At 36.6% G+C, this 27999-nt stretch overlaps 1 protein-coding gene across 2 annotated transcripts; it reads right to left on the reverse strand.

Moving 5' to 3' along the window:
• Window positions 1-1039: 1039 nt before the first annotated feature.
• srl (sarcalumenin) lies at window positions 1040-27939 on the reverse strand. 2 transcript variants are annotated; one of them, XM_084110726.1, is made up of 7 exons: window positions 27703-27855; window positions 14792-14887; window positions 13152-13247; window positions 8038-8073; window positions 3046-3162; window positions 2713-2946; window positions 1040-2270 (listed from the first exon to the last, which is right to left on the reverse strand). In XM_084110726.1, the coding sequence occupies exons 1-7, from the start codon at window positions 27758-27760 to the stop codon at window positions 1459-1461; spliced, it is 1449 nt and encodes a 482-aa protein (XP_083966852.1). In that variant the 5' UTR covers window positions 27761-27855; the 3' UTR covers window positions 1040-1458. The 2 variants fall into 2 exon arrangements, with proteins under 2 accessions (XP_083966852.1, XP_083966853.1); XM_084110727.1 differs by lacking the exon at window positions 8038-8073 and having other exon boundaries at window positions 27703-27939.
• Between the last annotated feature and the right edge of the window lie 60 nt (window positions 27940-27999).

Genomic DNA, 27999 nt, shown 5'->3' on the forward strand with positions numbered 1-27999 from the left:
TGTGCGTTGCTCCGAGACATTTCGCGGGCGAATTACAGTCATTTCAATCAGGAGTTTTGAGTGAGGGGAAATTCGCAGATTTCGCTCGTGTTCAAAATTGGTCACGCGAATTTGCCTGACCAACAGAAAACTGCTTTAAAAGTGACTTATGTGTGTGCAGTGCTTGATGTAACATGATAAATTGCTCGATGTAACATGACCGCACTTTTAGGTTTAGACTTGTAAACATCACTTATTTCGCCCCTTCTGAAACAAACCACCTGCTGTCAGAATAACATAATGCTCAGGGATTGCACTGCACTCAACTCTGCATATTTTGTGAGCTTGCTGCATTTATGACGACCCCCCTATGATCTCCCAGCTGTCTCAGAAAACACTAAGGATACAGCCAAGCATCTTTCAACACTTACATGCGGTTAAAGTCTCTGTCAGTGACACCAGGGTTAATCAAGTGTCTATTTTTGGAGGTGGAAACAAAAAGTGACCTTGATATTTAACAGGGAATAGACAGGTCTTTAAGAGATCAGAATGATGACCCAACAACTCCCAAAAACCAAACAGCTTGGTTAATAACATTTTATTGCAGTTTTGTCTCTCCCAGAACTGCACGGTTTGCACTGATGACTACCATACATCATAACTTAAGCTTAGAGCCTATAAAAATGCAGCTCTCTGAGGTAATGTCTATCTAGATATCTAGATCAATGTGAATATGCCCACACAAAACCCCAACCATTACATAAGACCTGGCTGTTGTGGAAATAGATTGTTTTTTATTGTGGTATACAAAGTGGATAAGTGGAAATGTGAGAGAAACCAAACCCCTCTGTCTCATAACATGCAATGTAAAAATGCTAGTAGCTTATCAATATCTCAGGAGAGAGAAATAATCATCCATAGTCACTAACCTATAAAGGTGAACAAATCAACCCAAAAGACACTGGAAAAATGCACGACCAGGGAACTGACTGTATATTCATCAATTTTCTTGTTGCATCACTGTTGCTTTGTGGTTCACATTCAAGGCAGCTGATACCCATTTTCAGTCTCAGGTTATTTTATTTTTGCTGTTTTTTACATTTTTTAAGTGTGTCAGCCATTTTTTTTCCATGAGTACACATTTTCCCTCCAAAACTGCAGACAGTTTATAAAAGTAGTGCGGAAAGAGAGGAGAACTATTTTGGCGCGCTCTCCTCACATTCACAAGAATCTCCGCCTCAAGACTTCACAAGACCCTCCCTCCACCCAATCCCAGAGTCCCCTGCCCTCAAACGCCCCCACACACAACCTCTTTACGCAAAAAAAATGTCCTGTGAGATCCGTCTCCATTGACTCGAAACGGACCCGTGGCAGGAACAGGATTAGCTCCACTGCTCCTCCACGGTTTGTTCGCTCCACGTCCCTCCTTTCCTTCTCTCGTCCTCCTCCTCGGTCTCCCTCCCGCCTGGTTTTCTTCTCTCAGTTTCGCCGGTAGCGGTTCTTGGGCTTTTCCCCACAGCCGGTGGCCTCACAGGAGGACAGGGTCGGGTTCTTGCCGGAGTTGATGCTGCCGAGCAGGGCGGGCAGTTCGTGGGTGATGGCGCGCTCGATCTTCTCCAACAGGCAACCGCCCATGTAGGAGCACTGGGCGGACAGCTGCTTGAAGCTGCTCACCGAGTTGATCCCGAAGAAGTCGCGGTAAGCGTCTCGGTTGGGCAGGTCGAACTTGCTGACATTGGTTTTGGCCAGGATGGACTTGAAGATGTAGAACTTGTCAGGATCGTCCACAATCTCTTTGAAGACCAGCTCTGGGTCGCTGAAGAAGCTCATTTTGTCCTTGAAGGTCTGCACATATCGGTCCACCAGGAGAGCGTGAATGCGAACGCGGATGCCGTGCTGGCGGATGAAGGCGATTTTGTTCTCCAGACGGTTCTCGATCACCTGGTTCAGGTCTTCCAGCAAGGATACTTCCTCGCGTTTGAAGAGCTCGCGGCTGGTGTCCGGGGCATAGTCGTAGGGCCAGAAAGAGCTGACGTAGACACGCGGGGGTTCGGTCACATTAATGAGGGGCGCCAGACTCCAGAACAGAGCGCCGTAGACACGCATGAGGTCCTGGGTCACCAAGCTGTCGGCCTTATTGAGAATGATACGGATCTGTGACTCCCGACCTTTCAGCTGCCGGAAGAGCATCTCCAATTCGAGACCAACGTCTAGCTTGGTGGGATCGAAAACCACGAAAATGAGGTCTGCGCGATCAATAAACCACTGGCACACGTCGTTGAATGGGTAACCTTGAAGTGAGGGAAGAAATATTGAAAAGTTAATTACGAATCATAAATTAAAATGCTAAATTCTGGGTATCTATAGGGTTTTTAAAAACTAAATTTGTACAGGTTTTTAAGACCTGTAAAAAATAAAAAACCGAGGACTTAATAAAAGCAATCGCTTAGCATAAATGTGCGATATTCATTGATCGCGAACCGTTTTGAAAAGTGTTGAAAGTGCAATAGTGCATGTATAACTTGAAACCTACAACGTTCACATTTATTTAATTAAATCATAGCCTTTTAAAGTTTAATGATGTGTTAAACTATTAACACATGTTAATAAAGACCTTTCTTATAACATTTAATTCATATATGTAAGAATTTTGATGACCTTACATTTGAGTTTAGGACCTGCAGGAACCCTGAAATAACAGGAATCAGTGGAGGTGCTGGAGAAGACTCGTACCTCTCTCCTGCTGCTTGCGGTTCTCGATGATTCCTGGTGTGTCCACGAAGGTGACCCTCTCCAGGAGCTTGTGGGGCATCTCGATGCCAACCAGCTTCTCCAAAAAGTTCTGGCCAAACTTCTCCAGCGGGGAGAAGGAGCGAGAGCTGTCGGCAGCCATGACGATGCCCTCCACGGTGCGGATCTTCTCGCCGTGCATGATGACAGTAAACTCTGAGGTAGTGGGTTCAGCACCTGGAACAACACAATAAGATGTGATTCGATGATGTAAATTTGTAATCAAACAGTAAACCAACGAAAACCACTTGACAAGCAACACAGACAGCAGCTTACCTGTGTATAGCTGGTACGGGGTGTCCAGAAGACCCAACAGATAGTTGATCATGGAGGACTTGCCCACACTCCAGGGTCCAAGGAACAGCACCATGGGTTTGGAGGTGATTTCTCCATCTGTTTGAGAAAGAGAGTTGGAGAATAATGGAGTTTAGCATAAAAAGAAAAATAATATGAGACCAAGAGCAAGAATCACAATTCAAATCACGAATGAACGCAAAAATAAATCATAATATGCATACACTCTTAAAAATAAAGGTTATTTATTGGCGTTGATGATTCCATGAAGAACCTTCTATGGAATCTTTCCATTGCACAAAAGGTTCTTCTTAATAGTGGAAAAAGTTTCTTTAGATTTTACTGAATAGATCTTTTGGGAAACAAAATGCTTTTTCCACAGTATCGCTGTGAAAAAAACCCACTTTTGGAACATTTATTTCTTAAGAGTGTATAGCAAATTTACCTATGAAATTATTAGTCATTATTGAAAACATTGTCTCCATCAGGGCCAAAAGTTATTTTGCGAGGGTTTCTTTACTGGTCCTTGTTCCTGATTCCTAAAGGGATAGTTCTCTCAAAAATGAAAATGTTGTCATCATTTACTCACCCTAATGTTGTTCTAAATCTGTATGAATTTCTATCTTCTAAACACAAAAGAAGATATTTTTGAAGAATGTCAGTACCCAAACAGTTGATGTACCCCATTGACTTCCATAATAGTTTTTTTCCATACAATGGAAGTCAATAGTGCCCATTGTTTGGTTATCGACATTCTTCAAAAAATATCTTCTTTTTGTGTTCAGCAGAAGAAAGAAATTCATACAGGTTTGGAACAACTTGAGGGTGAGTAAATGATGACAACATTTTCATTTTTGGGTGAAAAGGTTATTTTATCCCTTTAAAATGATCCCTACCAAAACCCTTGGTAATTGGGATTTTATTTTTTTGGATGTTTCTCTTTGACTTTAGACCTCAGAAAGTAAAGTACCATCACACTTGGGTGCACATTCGTGGAAAAGTCATTGTTTATTGTGTGCAGCAGAAACAGAAAGCGTTAAGACTGATGAATGCGCCATGCAGCATTGTTCAGTGCAAGTGAATCAAAATCATTAAGGACCCAAAATAAGTCTTTAAATTGTTGTGTGGATGCATGTGTGCATTCTCTAAACCCATGCCAAACCTTTATGTGGGAATGTTTTTGTTGAACCCTGTACCTTTAATCAAAAAACATTCCTACTAGTTATCTAGAAAGCTTTAAAATGAATGAACTTATATAATATAATGAACTTGAATCTCCAAGATAATCACAGTTGCTCCTTCCATCTTCAGTCAATAACATATTAGACAGATTGTACTTCTCTCCCTCACTGGCTCATTTTCATTAGCATCAAATTAAACATGCCATCTGACTTAAGTCTAAAGTTTTTACACTGCCATTCAAAAGTTTGGGTTCAATAAGATTTGTTAATATTTTTTAAAGTTACTTCAAAATATTTCTTCGGCTGCATTTATTTGTTAAATGACTGTTTTCTATTGTAATATATTTGAAAATGTAATTTATTCCTGATTTTTCAGCATCATTACTCCAGTCTTCAGTGTCACATGATCCCTCAGAAACCATTCTAATATGATGATTTGCTGCTCAAGAAACATTTCTGATTATTATCTATGTTGAAAACAGTTGTGCTGCTTAATCAAGTAATTTTAAACTTGCATGTGAGTGCAATTAAATGTATGAAAAATACACAAAAGCATTGGTTTATGACTTCAATTTAAACGCTCTGATTATGCAAATCAGTTATCTTTAAATATGCAAATGAAAATGAACATCACACATTTACATAGGATACAGAACATGTGTTTTTGTGATCAGCAACTTTAATAGTTCTTAAAATATTTAATAAAATCAATATAGAGGAAATTAACCTCAACTGTGATCTGTAAAATGAAATGTCACTGTCAGCATTATGAATCCAACAGCCATGTATAATCATACAAATAAATAAACATGCTTGAATGAAATCTGAGCTGAATGTGATGCTCAGGAACATTTTTCCCCATCACTTTCATCTGTTTTCATTAGAAAATGTCTAATGAATGAGCTCAGATGAAGGAATGAAGGCCGTTTGACACTTTTAGTGAGGACAGAATGAGAGTTCTTTGGGAAGAGAAACTAATTTCATCTTGATTAACTGCAGAACATGTCATTTCTCTGAAGTGCTCCAGAACAGTGCAAACACAATCACTCAAGGCCCCTCAGCACTACACAGTGTAGAGGTCGAGGAGCTCTGCGAGCGGCACAGGAGCTGTGAGTTTGAGTCCAGTCATACTAAACAAATCCTGAGAGCCAGCATCAAACCTTCACACTCCACACTCTTAAAAATAAAGACTCTTCATCGGAAACGATTAACCTTTAACATCCATAAAGCTCAAAAGGCTTGTTAAAATGTTCTTCACACTAAGAAAAATTGGTTCTTTTTAGAACTGATCACTGAAAGTTTCTCTGGGGAACCAAAAATGGTTCTTCTATGGAATGGCTGCGAAAACTTTAATGAACTTTTAATTTTAAGAGTGTAGGATTACAGAAAAAAGTGTTCAGTTCACTTACCTAAAATTTTGTAAACCCATTGCCTTAATATGAATTAAGTTATGTGAACTTGACAATTCCACATTACTTAACATGAAGTTAATTTACTTAATTTTAAGGCAACATGTTTACAATTTTTTTTTAACTTAAGTCAACTGATCACTTTTTACAGTGATCTTTGTTGTAGTCAGCCAACACTGATATGATAACTTTAGTCAGAGTAGATGCTATATATTTAATCTGATGCAATTTCAGAAGTACAGGCTGTTCAGTATGTACTGTCTTTAGGGCTTGTCTAATTTGCACAACCTGTTTTGTGGCATTTCTGTCCAGTAATTTGTATAATTTCAGTGTTTTGTCGGCTGATTAATACCCACGCAACAGTACAACATTAAACATCACTGGCTCATTTTTAATAGCGTCAGATTAGACATTGGCTGCATCCGAAATCACATCCGAAAAACAGTATGTGACGAAAGAAGCGTCTGAATTCAAAGTAAACATAAAAGAGTAGGGAAAAAGTACCCGGATGACCTACTACTTCCGATGGGATTCTGAAGTTCGCATACGATGGACACTTTACTGTCCCATGAGGCCACGGGAGAGGATTTGTGAATGTTAGTGAAGCGACGCAACTGATGCTGGTAGGTCACATGATAATGACAACATGGCGAATGTAGTAGGCTACGTCCGGATTACATTCATATTACACACACTCATAAGCCTACTATATAGAATAGCCTTTTTTAGCGCTCGTGAAGTAATTACTTATTCAAAATAAGTACCTACTCAAGAAAGTATGTGATTGCAGATGCAGCCATCTCTACTGTTCAAAAGTTTTGAGGTCGGTACGATTTTTTTTATGTTTTTGAAGGTCTCTTGTGCTCTAAGGCTGCATTTATTTTACAGTAAGAACAGTAATATTGTGAAATATTAGTACAATTTAAAATAACTGTTTTCTATTGTAATACACTGTAAAAATGAATACGCTATATCTAATCAATAAAATTGTGGCAACAGATTACAAGCAATATTATTAATTAAATTGAACAAATTAGAATTGAGTAATAATTAATCAAATTAATTCCTTAAAAGTTAACCATTTAAAATGAGTAAAATTGACAATTTTTTTTTATTGCCAACATTGAAGACACCTGATGTTAACAAGCAGAATCACTGAAGGAGAAAACCGTAATTTGTCATCATTATGGTGATCAGTGTTTGCTTTAGTTGGCCTCTTGACCTTATAGGGTTAGTTCACCCAAAAATGAAAATTATGTCATTAATGACTCACCCTCATGTCACTCCAAACCCGTAAGACCTCCGTTTCTCTTCTGAAGACATCTTAAGATATGTTGAATAAAGTCGTAGTTTTTGTTAATTTTGGACCAAAATGTATTTTAAATTATGGTTTTCTCCTTCAGTGAGTCTGCTTGTTAACATCAGGTGTCTTCAATGTTGGCAATAAAAAAATTTTTTGTAAATTTTACTCATTTTAAATGATTAACTTTTAAGGAATTAATTTGATTAATTATTACTCAATTCTAATTTGTTCAATTTAATTAATAATATTGCTTGTAATCTGTTGCCACAATTTTATTGATTAGATATAACGTATTAATTTTTACAGTGTATATTATGTTAAAATGTAATGTATTCCTGTGATCAAAGCTGAATTTTCAGCATAATTACTCCAGTCTTCAGTGTCACATGATCCTTCAGAAATCACTGATATTATGATTTGATGCTCAAGAAACATTTCTGATTATCAATGTTGAAAACAGTTTTTTGTGCAATTTTTCAGGATTTTTTGATGAATAGGGAGTTCAAAAGAACAGCATTTATTAAATGTCTTTACTGTCACTTTTTTTTAATCAATTTAATATGCCCTTACTGAATAAAATAATTTCTTGTGTCTTACTGACACCAAACTTTTGTTCATCTGTAACAGATACATCAAGATTAATTTCTCAAACAGTTTCTTGCACACACCAATCCACAGAACGATGTTCTAAAATAAAAACTTGTGCAACCCACTTTGCTATATTTTGATAACAGGAATAAGGATAAAATTATTCTCATAAAATCCTCATGAACAAAGACTTTGATTAGTGTTCAGAATTAATTCAGTTAGACAGTTTGATTAGTCGGATGAAGAAAAATAGCTGAACCAAATCTATAGACTTTCACCCAAATCTGCTGGTTGAAATTTTGGCATGTGCCTTTGAATGATTTGAAAGACTAATTTACATCCTCATAAAGAAAAAAAGCTCTATGAAAGTGTGCTGTGTACAGTGGCTGAATGTGGACTCAGTAATTAGTGCTGATTGAGAGCTGCTGGTAATTGGGCAGATGATCAGAGACGATGCAGGCGGTGCCATGCAGTGAAGCGCCCCGTTACCCACCTGTGGCAGAGTCCCCCAGTGTGCGTCCAGGATACGCTGTTTAGTGACGGGTGATGTCGGGGGAGGACAGGAAGAGACAGGGATGAAAATGACAAGTGTGAGGAAAAGTGCAGGCAGAGGACGAGGAGAAATAGAAAGAGAGAGGGTGTGAAGGGGTCACAGAAAGAGGTTAAGGAGGAGGACAGAGAGAGACACTTTTCCTTGTGAAGCATGTGATGAGCTGAGATTTGTGTGGGTGAGGTTTGATGCTCGTCCAGATACAATGATCTCTAGAAGAGATCCTGCTACTGAACACAAATTCTATTCTTATGAATGAATGAATGAATATTATATTTTATTTTTGTGTAGAACAAGTTATATATAGGATATATAAATAAATTGGTGAATTTCACAAAACCTTTCTAAAGTAAATAAATATTTGAATATATCGTGTGTATAAGACAAAAGCTATATAAAAATATAATATATAAATGGGTGAATCTTATAAATGAACGAATAAAATTAAGTACACAAGTTAAATAAAGTAGCCTCAATAAAGTAGGTAAATAAAAAAAATTAATGAAAAAAAAGAAGACAAAATTATAATATATATATATCTCAAGAAACCTGTCAAGAACATGTTGAGTTCATATTTTACCCTAAAATTACATGTAAAAGGTAATATTTTGCATTTATTATTGTAGTGCAAAAAATTGCATATATGTGCGTGACAAATTACATATACAATAATAATATATACTAAGATTTTATTGGAAAGGTAAAGTATTTATACAAGGCAGCATTTATTTGTGAAAATAAAAATATTTTTATTACTGTTTTACAGTAGTTTTTTGCATAACAGTAATGGCAATTATTCATCATAGAATAATGTCACAAAGCAAAAAACAAAACAAAACTGAATTGTTCTAAATATAGGCTAAATTTTCTTCATGAAAAATATAATTTTTATTCGTTTGATTTTGTGGTGTGCAGGATTTTGATTTTGTGGATATGTGGCCTGCATAGTTTCTGCAGAAGATTCGACCCAGTTTATTTTTTTTACAAGATAAATCAATGTAAAATATAAATTCAAGTAAAACTGCAAGATTTCTGTCTGTAAAAATAAATAAATAACACTTTCCTAATGTATTATTTATAACAGTGCAATCTCTAAAAGCCTAAATTATCCAAATATATGATTTCTTACTTTTTTTTTTTTTGTTGCAATTACCACAGTCATTTACTGTTGCGTTGTCAAATTTTCAGGTGGGAAAGAACAACAACATGATTGCACCCAGAATCCTCCTGCATGACAGAATGTAGGTTGTACCCCTATTGCATTAGTGTTCATGTGATGTGATGCTTTATCTTTCTTTGATCCCCACCAGCAGTCTTTGATCACGCTGACCCGCAGATGATATTTGGATAGCTTGTTTCTCCTTCCTCACAAGTGTAAGAGTCAGTCTTGCATTATTGTGGTGAGTGTGTGGGTTAAATACCATGCTGAACCACAAGGGGGCAAGCTGGATCCCAGTGTTCAGTCGGGGGTTAGCAGGACACTCACTCAGCACCCTTCAGACAGAGGACACGACCCACCCACCCACTATCAGAACTGGACGCTGTTGATCTGAACTCTTCCATTTCAGTCTCAAACTACTTCTAGTGTATCTTCAGGTCAATGGACTAAAAGTTTGTGTTTCCTTTTAACAAAATGAAACTTTACAGGCTACACAAAATAGTACACAAAATAATGTTTTTATATTGTGTCTTTAGCCTTTAAATGTTTAAAAATGCAAATTATGCATAATTCATAAATTTATTACATGTGCATACATACGAAAATTATGAACATATGTCACTGTTGGATTTGTTTTAATGTAATGTGAAAAACAGATGTGTATTGTAATAAAAAAAAAAAATGCTCAGAAAATGAATAGTAATACTAAGCAAAATCCAAAATGAACGGTCTAAAAACGGCCTAATTTATTTGGTGAAAGTTATACATTTAAAATCTAAATGTCTATAAATATTGTCACTTATTATTCAGCATATTGGCATATTTTTAAAGTTTGAAGTTCTAAAAGACTGCTGAAAGTCAACAAGTCAAAAGTTCAATCATCCAAAAACTAAAGAGCCTCCTCTTTATAAGCTATCGCTGTATAAATAATTAGAAACAGAGAAAACTGCACAGTGGATATTTCATGTGTATTTCATGAGACATTTGTACAGACTTGTGAGGACTCGAGCACATGAAGGTCTTATATAAAGCCAGTACTATTGAGAAACTCATGATTGCTTTCAGATGGAGCCTTCGTTCCTCAAGCAGTAATAAGAAAGCCTTGTGTTTTCTATTTTAACTCTCTCTCTCTCTCTTTCTTTCTTCCAGTGTCTCCGGCCCCCCTCGACCGCGTCTGGATGTGCACCAGCTCAACAGCTGTGGAATGACGAACCGCACGTGTGTCGGCTCAAAGACGCCACGATACTCGGATACGGCAACGCCTCGTGTCCAGCGCAGGGTCATTGTTGTTAACCAACGGGCCGTTTACACGACACTCTTTTCAACTAAAACCAGAAAACTGTTTTTACACGACAACGGGGGCCTGAAAATACAAACATTTGAAAACGTTTTTCAAAGTTCAAGGCTACATGACAATGATGTAGGCTACTAAAACAGAAAAGTTTTTCCTTTGCTTTTTTTTTTGCATAGGCTACAGGCGAAAATGTTGTCAAAACGACCCACAATGTCAGTTTGTACTTTTTTGTAGTTTTACAATAGCGATAAAGGTATCTGGTGAAAAACTTGCCCTTTGAAACCTGTTTTCAAAAGTTTGCAGTTTCAGCCCCCCAAAACGCTGTTGTTGTGTAAATAAACGGCCAAAACCCATAAAAAGTTGTACGTTTTTAGTTGAAAATGGTGTCATGTTAACGTCACTTTATCGTCTCCGTGTAAACTGCAAAAATGTGTAGCGCGTACAAATGCGCGTAGTGTTTCTTTACAAAGTGACATCGCCATCTACTGGCCTGGCCTGAATAATACAGCGTATTGGAGCTTTTGTTCATAGTGGGATTTTATTGACCAGCTCTGATGTTTCTGGAACTTTGTGAGTGAAATGACATACTCATATGAAAGAACCACATTTGCTGATCACAGGGAAATTGTGTTTAAATATACAGTAACTGCAAGCGACAATTACAGGGCCAAGAACGCAAATAGCGCCCCTGGTGGTGAGTTTAGGACAGGTAATTCAAAGCTACTGATCAATTATTGCATCAGTATTTAAAGACATTCATATTTGCAACCCCTGGGTTCTTCCTTATGAATATGATGATGAATGCTCAGTGGTTTGGGTTGGATGATGGAGAATGATATAATGGCGATGAAGAACCAATCAACATTTATATAGTGCTAATGTATATAAATGTACCTTACATGAATGTATCTGAATTGTATATAAAATGTTCATCCATTTGGATCACAGAGTTTTATCATAAACAAACTTTTAAATTGAATGCGATTAATGATACATAATCATACATAAATAAAATGGGTAAGAAACACAAAGAATTCTGTAATATTCGTGATAAACTGAAAGTTTTAAATACACAATACCAGGTTTATATATTTATCATATCATCAATAAATCCAATTTCTTTCAATTGCATACATTTTAACTAATGGAATATTGCTTGTTCTGCAGGTAGACATATTTTAACCAAATATAAGCAAATAGTTAATAATAAACTATGCTGTAATTTTTTTTTTGAGTGCAGAAATCTACCGTTTCATTTACATATGAATGAAAAAAATGTTCATTAGTTTGTTTGTTAAAACTGCGTAATCCAAATAAATGGAAATATTATATGCAATATTTTTTTATAAATAAATAGTAAAAATAAATAAAAAATAAATACAAATAATAATAAAATAAATTAACAAATAAATAAATTACTCTGACACTTAATATTATTAAGCAAAATTTAAGGTCTAAAAAGGGCCTAATTTAGTCAGGGAAAACTAAATAAAAATATTCAATCTAAACGTCTCTACATCTTGTCACTTATTATGGATATTTTACCATATTGCCATATTTTTATAGTCTGACGTTATAAAATACTGCTAAAAGTCAAGAAGTTCAAAGTTCAATCAAAGATTACTTTTTCAAGTAACAAGTAAAGTAAGGCAATACTTTTAAATTTACAAGAAAATATCCGAGTTACTTTGTTTTCCCATTTTTTTACCTCTACAGCGTTAGTTTGCATTTCCTTTAGCATGAGGCTTATTATTTGTTTCTTTTTGGTGTGAAAAGGCCTTTACATTTGTCAAAAATATAACTTTTTTTGTTATTAAAAACAAACAATCAAGCCCAGGTGAGAAAAAGTAACGCAAAAGTAACAACACAATTAGTAAAGATTTTAAGGCAGTAACTCAATAATGTAATGCATTACTTTTAAAATCCCCCTGTGGTGAAAATCAAGCTTTTAATGTTATTTATACGTCTATGTGGTGTTTTTAATATGCTTTAAGACAAACGATGTGTAAATTCATAAGTCAGCTCCATTGCTGAGTATTTTCTCCTTAAAACTGCAGTGAACCAAAGACAGTCTCAAAAACACGGTTTGAAATCGCTGGTGTTTCTGACGTCACAAACTACCTTGTAACCAATCAGATCAATGTGTGATCGTCAACGAGTGGATCTCTGAGCTGGAGTGAGTGAGTGGAGGCGGGGCTCATTTGCATATTCATAGAACCACGTATATTAAATGAGGCAAGGATTTAGAGTCACATTCAAACTATTTTAAGACATGAAGACATTTTTTTCTAGAAAAAAAAACTTTTAAATATGTAATTTTTTTAAGATCAAAGATGAGTTTTAAATGATAAAATTATTGACTACAGGGGGACTTTAAAAGTAACTTTCCCCAACACTGTTCATTAGTAATATGAGTGTGCCATCTTTGTATGTCTAAAGTCTTTGGTTCAAGCATGATTAATAAATAAATCTGTTTTAATTGATGTATATGTTAAAACTGTGTAATCCAAATGGATGGAGATTTTATATGCAACTCAAATACATAAATCTGAATATTTCTGAGTGCAGACAAACACACGCAGACAGACAGGAGAGCGGTGGTACCTGAGATCTCATGCTGTCTCAGCTCATTGTACTTGTAGGCCTGCTCCATGGGCCTGATGGAGCTGTGGTAGATCTTTCTCAACCTCTGCAGCGCAGCTGAAGGAAGAAAACACAGAATAAACAGAGCGAAAGCTGAGTACGACATCCAGCTCAAGACACTCGGGCAGAGCGGAGAGAGGAAAGACTGCAGATGGTGTTGTGGATAAAGGAGGAAATGAGAGGAGACGGCAATGTAAACAAACCTAGAAACATCTACGTGCTTTTCTGAGGTTGTACTTGAGTTTGGAACGGATCCGCTGAGTTAGATAACTGCGTTCTCCTGGTAGTTGATATGACACGTGGACTAATATAATGCATTGTTGCACTCGTTTAAGGCAAGTTCAATTCACAAGCAGCAATGACTCGACAAGTTTTCATGCTTCCTAACCTACAAGCTGCTCATGAGGCAGTTGTCTTCTTTTTTATTTTAGCAGGGTTATTGTTTTGTGGCAGACAAATGCCGGTGTGATTGTAAAAACAAATTATAATATCTGATTGTTACTTAAAAGTCGCCTCCTCAAACAGCATCAGTATTGTAGTTTTAGTTTTCTAAACTAAACCAGAAGTTTTCAATCTATGCCAGGCAGTGCTATTTTAGTATTATTTATAGCGCATTTATTACTATTTTGAATACGTTTTTATTTTCAGTTTTAGTCTTAATTTTCATTTAACTTTTCTTTATGCGATTGTCATCTTTTTAAATTATATATATATATATATATATATAAATATACACATATATATATATACACATATACATGCTTTATTTTATTGCCATTTTTGTTTAGTTTTAGTACTTACACTTAATTTCAGTTATTTGCCAAGGTAACATTTCTCATTTTTGTTTATGTTTTTTCCCCCAAGTTTTTCGACTAATATTTATTCATATTTTTTATTTCAGCATTATTTCCAATAATAAAAACAATTTTAAACTGTTTTAGATAACAGTAAAATTACTGGTGGTCCAAAAAAAGAAAAAAAAAGAAGAAAAAAAGGGAAATTCTATTAATTTATAAATGTTATGATTAACTTATGATGTTACTTTTATATTAATATTAATGTATTTTTGGTTATTAATAAAAATAAAAATGGTAAAATTTTTTTTAGCACATTACCAATTTGATAACATTCCAGTTTTATATTTACTCACAGAAATCGTATTTATTGTGAAAAGTGCTACACAAATAAATCTGAATTGAATTGAAAAAGTTTCTTTTCAGGTTTAGACACTAACATTACTAATTAATACTAATAATTGCGGGTAGAAATACGATTTTAAAAATAGCTTCAGAATCAGCATATATGTTTTCTTTATAATGTCACTCTTAATATTTTTCTTCTACAGTATAAATTTAGCTGGCATTTTCTTTTTTTTTAGGAATGGGAGTTTCGCAAGCAGATCCTCATATTTCCGTGTCCTTGGCACTGAAAAGTTTGAAAACTCTTGGTTTAAACCAGGTGGTTAAGCTGTTTTCTTTTCAGCAGGCTAGTGTGAAATGTTGCTCAACCCAATGTTAAAGACAACATTCATCTGCCAACATATTGTGAAAGCCTGTAAACTGAAATAAAACGATGCGTTTATGTGTGTATCATGTCCTCACCAGCATAATCTCCTGCTTTATCATCTGTTGCGAGCCTCAGAGTTTCCTCGATGTGAGATCTGTCTCTCAGGATGGATTCCAGAACGGCTTCCTCCTCTGCAGAGAAACACACACACACACGCGCGTTAAAACTTGATTTGAAGCCTGAGGAAATCTTTCCCGGCGAGCCACACCGGAGCATAATATACTGCAGCAAATCTTCCTGAGGTCTCTGCGATTAGTGTCCTGTGATAAAACCGTTCTTTAATCTTAGCCAAGGTGCATCGACAAGCTATTTGTTATTTGTGAGCTGATGGTTGTACCGCTGGATTTACAAAGAGTTTTACAGACTTTAAACCACCTTGTAAAAAGTTAATTTGACCATGAGAGTGTCATTGCTGCCTCAGATTGTAAAAGCAATGCTTTCAATTATTTTTGTGGAAACAGTGCCTTTTTTTTTCATCAGGATTCTCTGATGAATAGAATGTTCAAACAAACAGAATTATTTTTTATGTAACAACATCAAATTTATTTTAGAGTATCAAATCTGAATATAAAATCAAACAATGATTTGGTTCTGAAGAGACATTTCTTATTATTATTAACATTAAAACAGTTGTGCTGCTTTGGAAATTGATGCATTTTTAGGATTCTTTGATGAATAGAATGTTCAAAAGAACAACATTTATTTGGAATTATTTTAATTTTTGCCTTTGACATTGGTGCTCAAAAAACATTTTTTCTTAATGTTGAAAACAGTTGTGCTGCTAAATATTTTTTGGAAACTGGTACTTTTTTTTTTAGGATTCATTGATGAATTAAAGTAATTTGTCTTAGAATAAATATAACCATAAATGCACTTCATTTACTAAAACTGCTTGGTCATGACTCTCATTTACAGTTTCAAAAACAAATTTATTTACACTTTTGCCGTAGAAAATTTAAGAATGATTTTCTTTCACCCATTTTAGAGGCCATTTACACAACACCTTTTCCAACTAAAAACGGAAAACTTTTTATGCGCCGTTTATTCCTTTTTTTGGCCGTTTGGCCTTTTGTTTACACGACAACAGCGTTTTGGGGGCCTGGAAACACAAACTTTTGAAAACGGGTTTCAAAGTGCAAGTTTTTGAAAACGATGAATTTGTGAAAAATGTGTATTACGTGTTCAGTCTATAGACCTTATGTAGCCCCGGCCCTTTTTCAGCACTGCGCTCGTTGTCTTTTGACTTCCGGTCTGTATTTTCACAGCGATTCTGCGTGTTTATTAATGAACGGCTCGTTTTAAAATCTTCCCGGTCGACTGAGATTTGTTAAGTCATCTGCTTTAAACATTAAAGCCCTCATGATAACTTTCGTTAACTTTACATTAAGTAAATCCACTTCAAAAGCTAATTACTCCTGGACAGCAATGCCATAGAAATATACAGAGCGACTGCAAAAACGGAAGTTAAAAGACAATATTCTAAAGATGGCGGCGCCCTTGTTTCTCTGGCGCATAAGGTCTATAGGCGCGTAGTGTTTCTTTACAAAGTGACATCGCCACCTACTGGCCTGGCAGCAGAATACAGCATTTCAGCCACGGATCCATGCGAACAGGATCGTTTTGACAACGTTGTCTGTACGTGAAAAAACCCTGCAACTTTTCCATTTCTAGTACATCGTTGTCATGTAAACATACCCTTATTGTCCTTCAGACAAAAAGAATCATAAGCAAATAGCACCACACAATCTCAATAAACCACGTAATCTGAGCTATCATTAATATCCATAACACAAGTTAACACAGGCAACAGCAATAGTTGCCTGTGTTAATGAATATGCTTTCATTATCGTAGCGGTTATTTGCTGTCAGCGTTCGTCTCGCACACTTCTCATCAGAGCATTGCTGTACTATTAATGTCACAATATTGATATTCATGCTACAATCTTCCCTCTTGTTCATAGATATTTACCCACAATGCCTCAGGGTGTTCCTGCCAGGCTGCTGTTATCAGGAGCGAAGACATAAATGGAGTCTAATGGGAAGACACCATGTCTCCGCGTTTATATTTAGAAGCGCTGCCATTCATTACAAGTTCCTCTCATATTAGCAGCACGACATATCTTTCGGAGGAAGGAGGTGAGGAGAACACAACAACATCCATTACATTTCCTGTTTAACAATACATTTCAATTTGGTTTTGACAGTTTGGCTTTGATCAGTCTTATTTTAGAGTAGAGTATCAAACCTGAGTATGAAATTAAACGATGATTTGCTGGGGTTTTTTTTGTAACAATGTAAAAGTCATTGGCTTAGTCATTGATCAGTCTTATTTTAGAGCAACAAATCTGATAATAAATAGAAAATCAAACAGTGATTTGCTGCTCAAGAAACATTTCTTATTATCATCAATGTTGAAAACAGTTGTGCTGCTTCATATTCTTGAGGAAATCATAATAGTTTTTTTCAGGATTCTCTGATTAATAGAAAGTTTAAAATAACAGCATTTTTTTATTATTATTTTTGTAATAATGTAAAAGTCTTTGGCTGTGTCCAAAATTGAACTTCACTACTATATAGTAGGTGAAAACAGCACACCAAATGAGCAGTTTGTCTGAATACATATTATTCGAAAAACAGTAGGCGAACAATACCCGAATGAAGTCACGACAGGTAAGATTCAGTTTACGCCACTTCTCATTGGCTGAATCTGAAATCGACCCCTATACCCTTAAATAGGGCACTATTTGAGGATATACAGCCATTTGTAGCACTAGCGGCGCCAGGATTTTGATTGTAGGTGGGCCTCCAGAAAACTGGATGGGCCAGTTAAAATAAGCCAAAAAAAAAAAAGGGGGGGTTCCCCTTCATCTCCGTTTCAGCGCTTTTCTGCGGCACGTAGGACAGCGACTCATAGCCTACCTGAATTTAATGCGTAATACAGGTTTAAAAAAAAAAAAAAAAAAAAAACTTAAACAGGAATTTTTTGTTGCTTTTTTTAATAGAATTACAATTTAATTGAATGTATTGTTTAATAAAATTATAGGCCTATTATTTTTAGTTTATTAACAGCAGCAACAGCTGTAAAGATGAAGTTGTCGATCGTCATCTCCGTGAACGCGCCTATAGAGAGAAATGCACATCATGGATTGCATAATCAGAGAGTAGGCCTAGCCTTTTTCTTTTCGTTTTAAATTGTTAAAAAGACATTTCAAGCTTTAAGATATATTTCATGTCTGTGAGGCATATGCTGAGTTTCGTTAAGTTAGGATTAGATGCGCTCCTGTTCACGAGCAATGCAAGTGCTCTATGATTATATTGTCTCCTATATTTATCCAGGCAATTGGTTGATAAAAAAAATATTTAAATTAAGATACAATTTATACAAAACGAAATTCACTTAAAAAAGGGCTTTCTAACTTAATTAAGTGGTCAAAATCATGTCTGACCCGCTCCATGTCTCTCGATATTGCGTATCCTATCTTACTCGTGCGGTTCACTTTTCATAATCAACTTAGATGAAAAAATAACATTATAATATTTTAACAAATATGAAACTGAGCTTGATGGCTACAACACATATAGGCCTACAGACTCTCTATTTGTACAAATTGCTGCACATTAATTTTATTCTGAATTTTGCACACAAGGCATTTGTTTGTGCATGCATAGTAAAACATATCTGCAACATTTATCAAGTTCACTGATAATTATGCGTGCATTTATTATTATCTTAATGAATAATGTAACAAGGACGAATGAAGGCTAAACTGCGTTGTTTGTTTAGAATGGAATGGATCGCAAATAGATCCGAATGAAGGAATGTACAAAACCATAGTAGAAAATGGGTGGGCCCAGGCCCACCCGGGCCCAATGGTAGCGCCGCGGCTGATTTGTAGTGGTGTCCGAAACCATAGTGGAGTTTATCGAGTGCACTCATTCAATCCCATAATGCACCGCAATAACAAGAGTACAACGGATGTAAACTCAACGGCTAGAGAATACCCATAATGCACTGTGACAGTTGTACCGAATGAATTCCCGCGTCTCACCAGAAGATGGCGCTTGCAGCCGAATCCATTTTCAATGTGGCCACAGTTGTTCATACAGGTATAAATTCCTTTTTAACTGATTATTAAATTGTTTAATTAAGGTTTATACATGCTAGTTTCCATGACAGAGTTCAAGATAAATCTTCTCAATACTACTGGAGCTGTCAGTTTTCCATGTTTCAAATGATTATTAATCAGCAAGCATAAACTATGCAAAAGCGGCAGCCCTTCCGGAGCACTCAGTGTCTGAATTCACTCACTCCTTTTCATTCACTCCTTCAAATGGACTATATTAGTGGAGTAATGTAGGGAATAATAAATGAGAGTATAGGGGGCGATTTCGAACACACAGCACATCTCTGGCATACGGTGTATAGGTACTTTATATCCCATGAGGCCACGGCAGAGGATTTGTGAATGGCAGTGAAGCGACGCAACTGACACTGGTAGATCACATGACAAGGACTACATGGCGAATGTAGTACGTCTAGATTACATTCATACTACACACTATTACTACTCATACTATATAGAACGTACCTTTCTTAAATGGTCGCCAAATGTATGTAAAATCCAGACGCACAGTTTGACTTTGATCAGTCTTATTTGAGAGTTTAGACCAAAAAATAAATGGTCAATTGTAGCCTTGGTTTCATAACACGGGGAGTTGGTGTATATGGGGGATTCCCTGGTTTCATAACAAGTTGAGCTTCAGTGATGGACACATAGATACCAAATGGTTGGATTATCTGTTGATAAGACCGATAACAGACCCCTCATCCTAAAAATAACCAGCAGTGGCCAGTTGCCCTTATGAACCCCAGATCACACACTGTATCGCAGTACCTGCACTGTTTTCTGCACAGGTTTACTACAGAACACATGACGATTTAGTGGTACGTAAAAATCCTACCACACATGATGTACTATGGTATCTTTTGAAGAACCATATTTGATCATATAGCCTATCATATATGTTTAGAAGTTGGAGTTTAAGTTGATATCAAAAGTGTATTTTAAATGACTGCGTGCATATAGGCTAAAGACATGCATTCTTAATGCTAATTATGGAGATGCTTATGAACAAACATTGGTTCCAGTCATATTTGTATGCTAAGTTTTGCATTATAGAAGGTGTAAGGAAACAGAATAATATACACTTTTAAATGTTTGGGGTCAATAAGATTTTTTTAGCTAAATTAATACTTCTATTCAGCATTAAATTGATTAATGTTACAAAATATTTATATTTCAAATAAATGCAGTTCTTTGAACTTTCTATTTATCAAAGTATCCTGAACAATAAAGGTTTGCACAAAAATATTAAGCAGCACAACTGTTTTCAACATTGATAATAATCAGAAATGTTTTTTGAGCAGCAAATCATCATATCAGAATGATTTCTGAAGGATCATGTGACACTGAAGAGGAATAATGATGCTGAAAATTCATCACAGGAATAAATTACATTTCACTATATATTCACATAGAAAACAGGTATTAGAAATGGTAATGATATTTCAAAATTGTACTGGTTTTACTGTATTTTGAATCAAATAAATGCAGGCTTGATGAGCAGACTTCTAAAAACAGAAGATGAAGAAAATAAATCCATACAGACCCCAAACTTTAGAACGGTATGTATCACCAAAATTCAAGATTACTCTCATTACATCATAATTGTTCATTTTAAAGCAAGACACCAAACAGCAGACCTGTTAACTTTAGCTATTTGCAAAACCTCCCATAATCTTTAGCACAAACTAATGTGATTCATGTGAAGTACTTGTTACTATGCAGTTTGCCTGGAAAGCTCTAGAATATCCAGTTTGCATGCCGTCCACCTCATCTCTCATCCCTTCCCACAATCCCCCTACTGGCCTACACAGATAAACGGCGTATTCATTTTGTTCTCGGGTGTCCACTGGCATTCATTTGCTTATTTGAACCTGACTTAGGCATGCATCAACCTTCCTCTCTGGCTCTCGACGGAAATAACTGACAGCCCAAGTAATATATGCTTAATCAACCTGCAGCAAACTTAAAAACCATCTGTGTCTGAAGGACCCGGCATCTGCTTACATCTTACCAGGATAAACCTCCAGAGTTCATCTCAGGCTGGTCAAACCGCTGTTTGATATAAATAACCGAATTTGAATAGAATTGAACTAAATTGCAATTGGAATTTCAATTTTCAAGGAAGAAGCAAAACATTTATATAATTAAGAATATAATATAAAAGTATGTATATACTGCACATACACACATATATACACATTTTTAATGTTCTTAATTTTTGAAGAAGGTCTCTTCTGCTCACCAAGGCTGCATTTATTTGATCAAAAATACAGTAAAAACAGTAATATTGTGAAAAGAATTTTCAGCATCGTTACTCCAGTCTTCAGTGTCGCATGATCCTTCAGAAATCATTCTAATATGACGATTTGATGCTCAAGAAACATTTCTGATTATTATCAATGTTAAAAACAGTTGTGCTGCTTCATATTTTTGTGCAAACCATGATACATTTTTTTCAGGATTCTTTGATGAATAGAAAGTTCAAAAGAACAGTATAAATTTCTCTCTCTCTTTCTGTATACATATATATATACATATATAAGTAAGTTTGGCTAAGCTGACAAACATAAATGACCGGCCAGAAGCCAGAAACAATGTAAAAGCAACTATTTGAAATTGGCATTAGATGAATTTTCCGAGAGGGGTGGCATACAAAACAACGTTATTTTACATTTTCCACAGCTGCTCTCTTATGACCTTTTATATATATATATATATATATATATATATATTCCAGCTTTTGTAGACTTTACAATGCCTCGCCGCGGTCAGATTCTCCAGCTAAGCACTTGACACGTTTTCCCAGCCAACGCTTCAGCCAGAGCTGGAGAAGAGTGAGGAACAGATGGTGCTCTCGGGCCTGTTGTGATGACACAACGTGCTAGTTAAAGCACACAAGTGCTCAGCCGACGCTGGCCAAGGCAAGCTGCTAAAAATACAGCCCTGTAATGTTGAGCTCAGCATGCCGCTAAAACAGAGGAAGGTTCGTGAAGAGGTGTGCCGTTTAAATGGATGAACTGTGAACAGTGTGTGTATGTGTGTCTGGAGGGGCGCCTGATTATTACAGATAAATGTTAGTCATTTCAAAGGGAAAACAGATAATAGGCCTATGCCATGGTAAAAATCTGTTAATATATGGCAAAAAATAAATAAATAAATAAATAAGATAAACAGCAAACAAAGAAAAAGTAAACAGTATAATAAAATGTTGAAGAAAATGATATGAATTACTGTTTATGCCCGATGAAAATAAATAAATATAATAAATAAATATCTGTGGTTGCCAAAACTTTACAGTAAAAACTAGTTACAAGCTTTAGATACTTTACATTTTCAATAGTCAATAAATTACATTATATATAATTTTATATAAAATATATAAAAGTTATTATTAGTATATCAGGAGACAGGAAATGAAGCTAATATTAGTTACTGAATGAATCAGCGTTTTTGAATGAATCTCTTGAATGAATGATTCAATGACAAACACATTTTTACACAATCACTAGTCGCCACCTACTGGCCTAACAATAAAATCGATACAATTTATTTATTTAAAGCGTCAAGTTACTTTCAAAAGGCGATTTGCTCGTTAATTTGTTACCGTAGACATCAGTGTATCTGAACTATAAACTTTCATCCCAGTTACTTTTGTGATTATTTAAATATATGTGACAGACATAACCATGTTGTGATGTTGAAAAGACTGTGAATCAGCGCGAACACAGATTTGTATCATTGTCATTTAGGAACGAGATCGCAATTTTTTAACTATTAATCTTGCAGCTACATATAGGCCTAAATATTATAGATTATTTAATGACATACAGTTAGGAAATGCAAAATACAGTCAACAAATATATATATAGCTTACTGGTCATGACACCTAAGGAAGTTGTAAGACATTAGCGGCTGTGTAAAATATTTTCATGCGGGCAAAGTTTATATCCACACAGCTCATAGAATCAAATCTGTTAAAGGTGACATATTATGCCCCTTTTCACAAGATGTAATATAAATCAATGGTGTTCAGCTCAAAATATCCCCTAGATCATTTATTAGGCCTATAGCTTGTCAAATTTGCCCCTTTTTGTGTGTGAGCATAAACGGGGCGTTTTTGTGTGTGTCCCTTTAAATGCAAATGAGCTGCTGCTCCCACCGCCTCCATTCAGAAGAGAGCCAATCCTTTACACAAGCTTTGTATACTCTGGCAATAACAAAACATGCGAATAGTGTCCCTCATTAAAAATCTCAGAAATGCACCTGGACGTTTCTGAATGATTAGTGGGTACTTTTATAGTTGTTGTTGTTTTACATTGATTCATCTCATCGACTTGTTTACATGCTTTGCTCGAACCGGCGTTAGAACTGGTTACACTGTTGTCGCTCGCAAAACCAAATGGCGTCGCCGTGGGTGGAAACATGCAGATTAAGGGTCGGTAATATTATAATAAGATCCCCTTCCTGCATCAGAAGGGGAGCGAAATCTGATCGGCTTATTTTTTGACATGCCTACCAAAACAAAGTTTCTGGGGTTGTCACTTTTCATGTTTTCTGGGTTGGTAGATGCACCGGGGACCCAATTATAGCACTTAAACACGGAAAAAGTCAGATTTTCATGACGTTCCCTTTAAATATCTCCTCACAGGCTGTCAACGAGTTACATGACCGTCAGGCGGGCTGCACAGTACGCACACTACAGCAGCTCCAGCACCTAATATAGTCCCGGCACAATTACAAAAATATCCACTTCAGGAAAGCACAATGTCAGTCCATGGGGGTTAGCTTTAATTTAACCCTGTACACACTGGAAGGACGAATAGGCAAACCAGCAGCATCTGTCGTGGGTCTCCGGACATCCAATGAGCCTGTCGCATAGCAACAGAGGCTTTGGAAAAAACACAGCTGTTGCTATAGCTCATCCTGCTGGAATGCCATCGGACTACTGTAGTCTGAGGCTTATTGGTCAAATACACACATTCACGCTTAGGGAGGAAACGAGGTTTAATACCACCGGCTAACCTTACAGGTGTCTAAACAATGATCTGTTTAGGAAATCTCTCTGTGTTTATGATGGCGGTTTATAGCATAAACACAGATGGAGGTCCTTCAAAAGCTGCAGGTGATTGTATAGAGCAATCAACACAAAAATGCATTTCATTTTCCTAACTAGCAACATATGATCTAGTAGCGATAGTTCCAGCGGCTCACAGGTATGTTTCCCTTGGTGAATTATGGTGAACGCGATCATGTTCTTCTGCCTGGCAGATGCAGGAGGTAAATTGAATTAATGTGAACATGATTAGGGAGGTGAGCCTCGAGGCCGTCTGAACCCTCAGGATTTACCGGCAGCTAGGGAGAGGTGTACACAACCTTTACTGTGGGCCGGAGGGATTTCCAGCTGAACAAAAGCCGCTGTGGGATTAAACGTATTACATTACACACACCGGCTAAACTTCACAAAATCAAACGTTCAATGCTGTAACTGGAGAAAGTACCAATACAATGATGGTATGAAATGGCAATACCATGGTATTATGAGATATCAGTACACTGTACGAATACCCTAATAATATATTAATATAATATTAATCTATATTAATATTGATACATTTACATATGTAATGTTACAAATAAATGTTGCATGAAATGAGTTATAAATGTAAAACAATATATAAATGTAAAAAAATATATATACTTATATATACTGTAGCCTATATAAAATCAACACTAAGGTATTTTGATGATACATTGTATGATTACAATATCAATAATATAGTATTTATATAATATAATAATAATATAGTATAAGGTTACATGTATACATTTTAAATGAAAAATATTTTAAAAATTCTCTCTTTGTTTAAATTATATAACAAACATTACAATATTAATAATATAGCATTAAATATTTTCTATTTAGCAAAACCCCAGCTTTGTTCAGCTGGAAATCGATCGATCAATCAATCAATCAATCAATCAATCAATCAATCAATCAATCAATCAATCAATCTCTATCTATCCATCTATCTATCCATCCATCCGTCCGTCCATCTCTCTTTTATGCATCTATCTTTTATGCATCTATCTATCTATCTATCTATCTATCTATCTATCTATCTATCTATCTATCTATCTATCTATCTATCTATCTATCTATCTATCTCTCTTTTATGCATCTATCTATCTCTCTTTTATGCATCTATCTATCTATCTCTCTCTCTATCTATGGCAAATCACTGAGACATGAATAGCAACAGGTGCTAAGGTTCTGGTCTGACTTGATGACAGAAATAGCTCCACAATGGGTCATGCCTCAGAAAGAACCAGGAGGCGGAGTCTCACAGGCCCTTTCTGTTTCTTAGATTCCAGAATTAGCAGTTAAAAAAGATATTCATAAAATGAGTGTCCCTTAAAACCTGCTAGACCAAAACTCAGATTTGACAGTGAAACGTGTTTAACAGAACGATTTTGTAGTAAGAAAATATATCAAAAGTTTCTGTGTGCTGTTTTTAGCTTATTACTGCGAAGCTTTTAATAGCGTGACACAAAATGGCAGAGGCGACACATTTTTTAATCCAAGAACTGGGATCATTTCCGGGCGGTAATTCCACAGAGGAATCATGGGTATCAGAGTTATAGAACGCAGTAAGAATATCACATGGAACAGAGGGGGTAAAGGGGATTGAAAGCGTGACTCGTTTCTGTAAAGCCACGTTGCATTGGCCTTTTTATGGAATGAGCATTTGGCTGCCCGTCCCACAATCCCTAGCAGAGGGAAGTCCCTAAAGAGCAGGGGCACCACATGCCTGCGGTACTACAGTGCTGAAACGTGGGGAGAGCCCTTACTCGCATCCAGCACCCATATCAAATGCGTAGTCAATGGAGACGACTTCCTTCATTACTCAAGGTTCACTTTTAAAAATAAAGGTTCTTTATTGGCATCGATGGTTCCATTAAGACCCTTTAACATCAATGGAATCTTTCCATTGAACAAATGGCTCTTTAGATTATTATAATAATCTGTTCAAGAACTGTTCACTGGAAGGTTCTTTTGGGAACCAAAAAAGATGCTTTTATGCTCATTCAAGCAATTCAAATCCAGTTCGAACTTTTAAATAAATTATTTCAGCAATCAAACACCATGCTAGCAAAGAAACATTCCTATAAGACATTTTGATGTGGCTAAATAGGAAGAAGGAGAGGAAGGCGAACAGATGCGAGGTCATAAGGTCGTAAAACCTTTGACCTAATACAAAGCAACTGGACCTAGATCAGGTTTTGACTAATTAAGCCACACCCCCTGTCAATCAAGATGGAAGCAAACCCTAGAACCAAAACCAAATTTATGAAGCCTGTTAGTGGATTCAAACAGTCAAAGACAACAGTATCACAGCATGGGTCACGGTAAAACTTGCTTGCTTTTTTGACTATTGCATGATGACAAAGTTTAATGCTCTCATGCAAAACTCAAGTTTCCACAGATACACTTCGATTTGCACCAGCGAAAGTGTAAAAATTACACTTTTATTTTATTCAGCCCATAATCAGATTAAAAACTCTTTTTCACCAATAACATTTCCCATTCCACAATGCTAGGATAATCACCCAATCAGCCACATTTTTGTCCATTTGAGGCAACTAGCACAATAACGGTGCGGGAGTGCCGTAGATCACCGCGGCTCCTCCTGCTGAGATAATGCACGTCCTTATATGGCCAGTGGCTGGGAATAAATAAATTGCGATTGTGTCAGGGTGACAGCAGCTGCATGCTGGATCCAAAGACAAGCACTGAAGGGAAGGGGAGGGGAAGAGGGAAGAGGACGATGGGGGAATCTATAGTAGACAGTGTCCGGTTACAGGACAGCTTCCAATCTTAGACACCTGACGGCAGCCTGGGCCCACGAAAGGCCCACGTCGGGCCTGAGAGGAGACCCAAGGACGGAACAAGGGTAAAACGGCTGCCAGAGCCCTCGGGAAATACATCCAGAGCTAGAGTAGCTGGATTATTATAGCCTGGGGTTAAAAGACAAGACCTTCTGGGATGGAGCGGTTAGAGGATTTAGCCGCATCACGTTGGCAAGTCAATAAAACCAAAGTCGTGAATACAAGCACCTCAGACTTCAGACATCATATAAAATGAGAGAAGTTGGAATACAGCAAGTGTTTAAGACTCTAGGCTCGTTCGACTCGAAGCAGACCGACATCAAAGTACATCGAGAGCTGATGCGTTTGAATCGCTCTCGCGGTACTTTGATGCCATACGCCGGTCGCCGCTTCAAGTCGAATAAGCCTTCTAGCTCTTTCCATCAGCTGGTGCCATGCCTCACAACAGCTGACACACAATGCATGGGCTAAAATGCCTCCCATACGAGAATAAACCCCATGCTTTTGTCCTACTATGACACAATCAGCTACTCAAGAGCTTCTATGAACTTAAACTGGAATCATAAATTTGAATTTGTTTAACATTCAGACTTTCGTGTTAAATCATACATGCCGAGTCTTAAAATAACTCATCCTTGCTCAGAGTTATTATTGAACGCTGCAGGTTTAAATAGCTCAGCAGATGGTGACATGCTCCGTTGGTCCAGAGTTTTATCATTAGGAACTCATTCAATAGGTTTATAGTTTCTACCAACCATTTAGAAATGACACACCAACATGCAATACTTTCCATCTCTGATTCCATTTATGTTTTTCCTTTGCACACCAAGCTTAAATGTTTCAAATCACTAGATGGGGATTGGGACTCAGACAAGTAAACTTAATCTCGGGTCCATATTATTGAGCTATCGCAAACAGTATAATGTTCTTACCTGCTGTGGCCAGTGCCAGCAGGGGCACAAAGATGCAGAGCGAGACTAAGACCTTCATGTTGGCTGCCAGGAGACCTCTGGTCGCCGGTCTGGCTATATATACCAGGCTGAGAAGGTCAGAGGGCGCCAGCGAGAGGGTGGTCTTACAGACGGGACTATGTGGAGGGGGCCGGTAGCATAGGTGTCGGAACAAGGCGCACCAGAGCAGCTGACTGTCTCTTTTAGCAGAGCTGTCACGGTGGTGACGTCAAAACCAGCGCTTGGGTACATCAGCTGGTGTTGATTTTGGCAACTGAA

Source organism: Abramis brama, assembly GCF_963993115.1.
Source record: "Abramis brama genome assembly, chromosome: 1".
NCBI classification, from domain to species: domain Eukaryota; kingdom Metazoa; phylum Chordata; class Actinopteri; order Cypriniformes; family Leuciscidae; genus Abramis; species Abramis brama.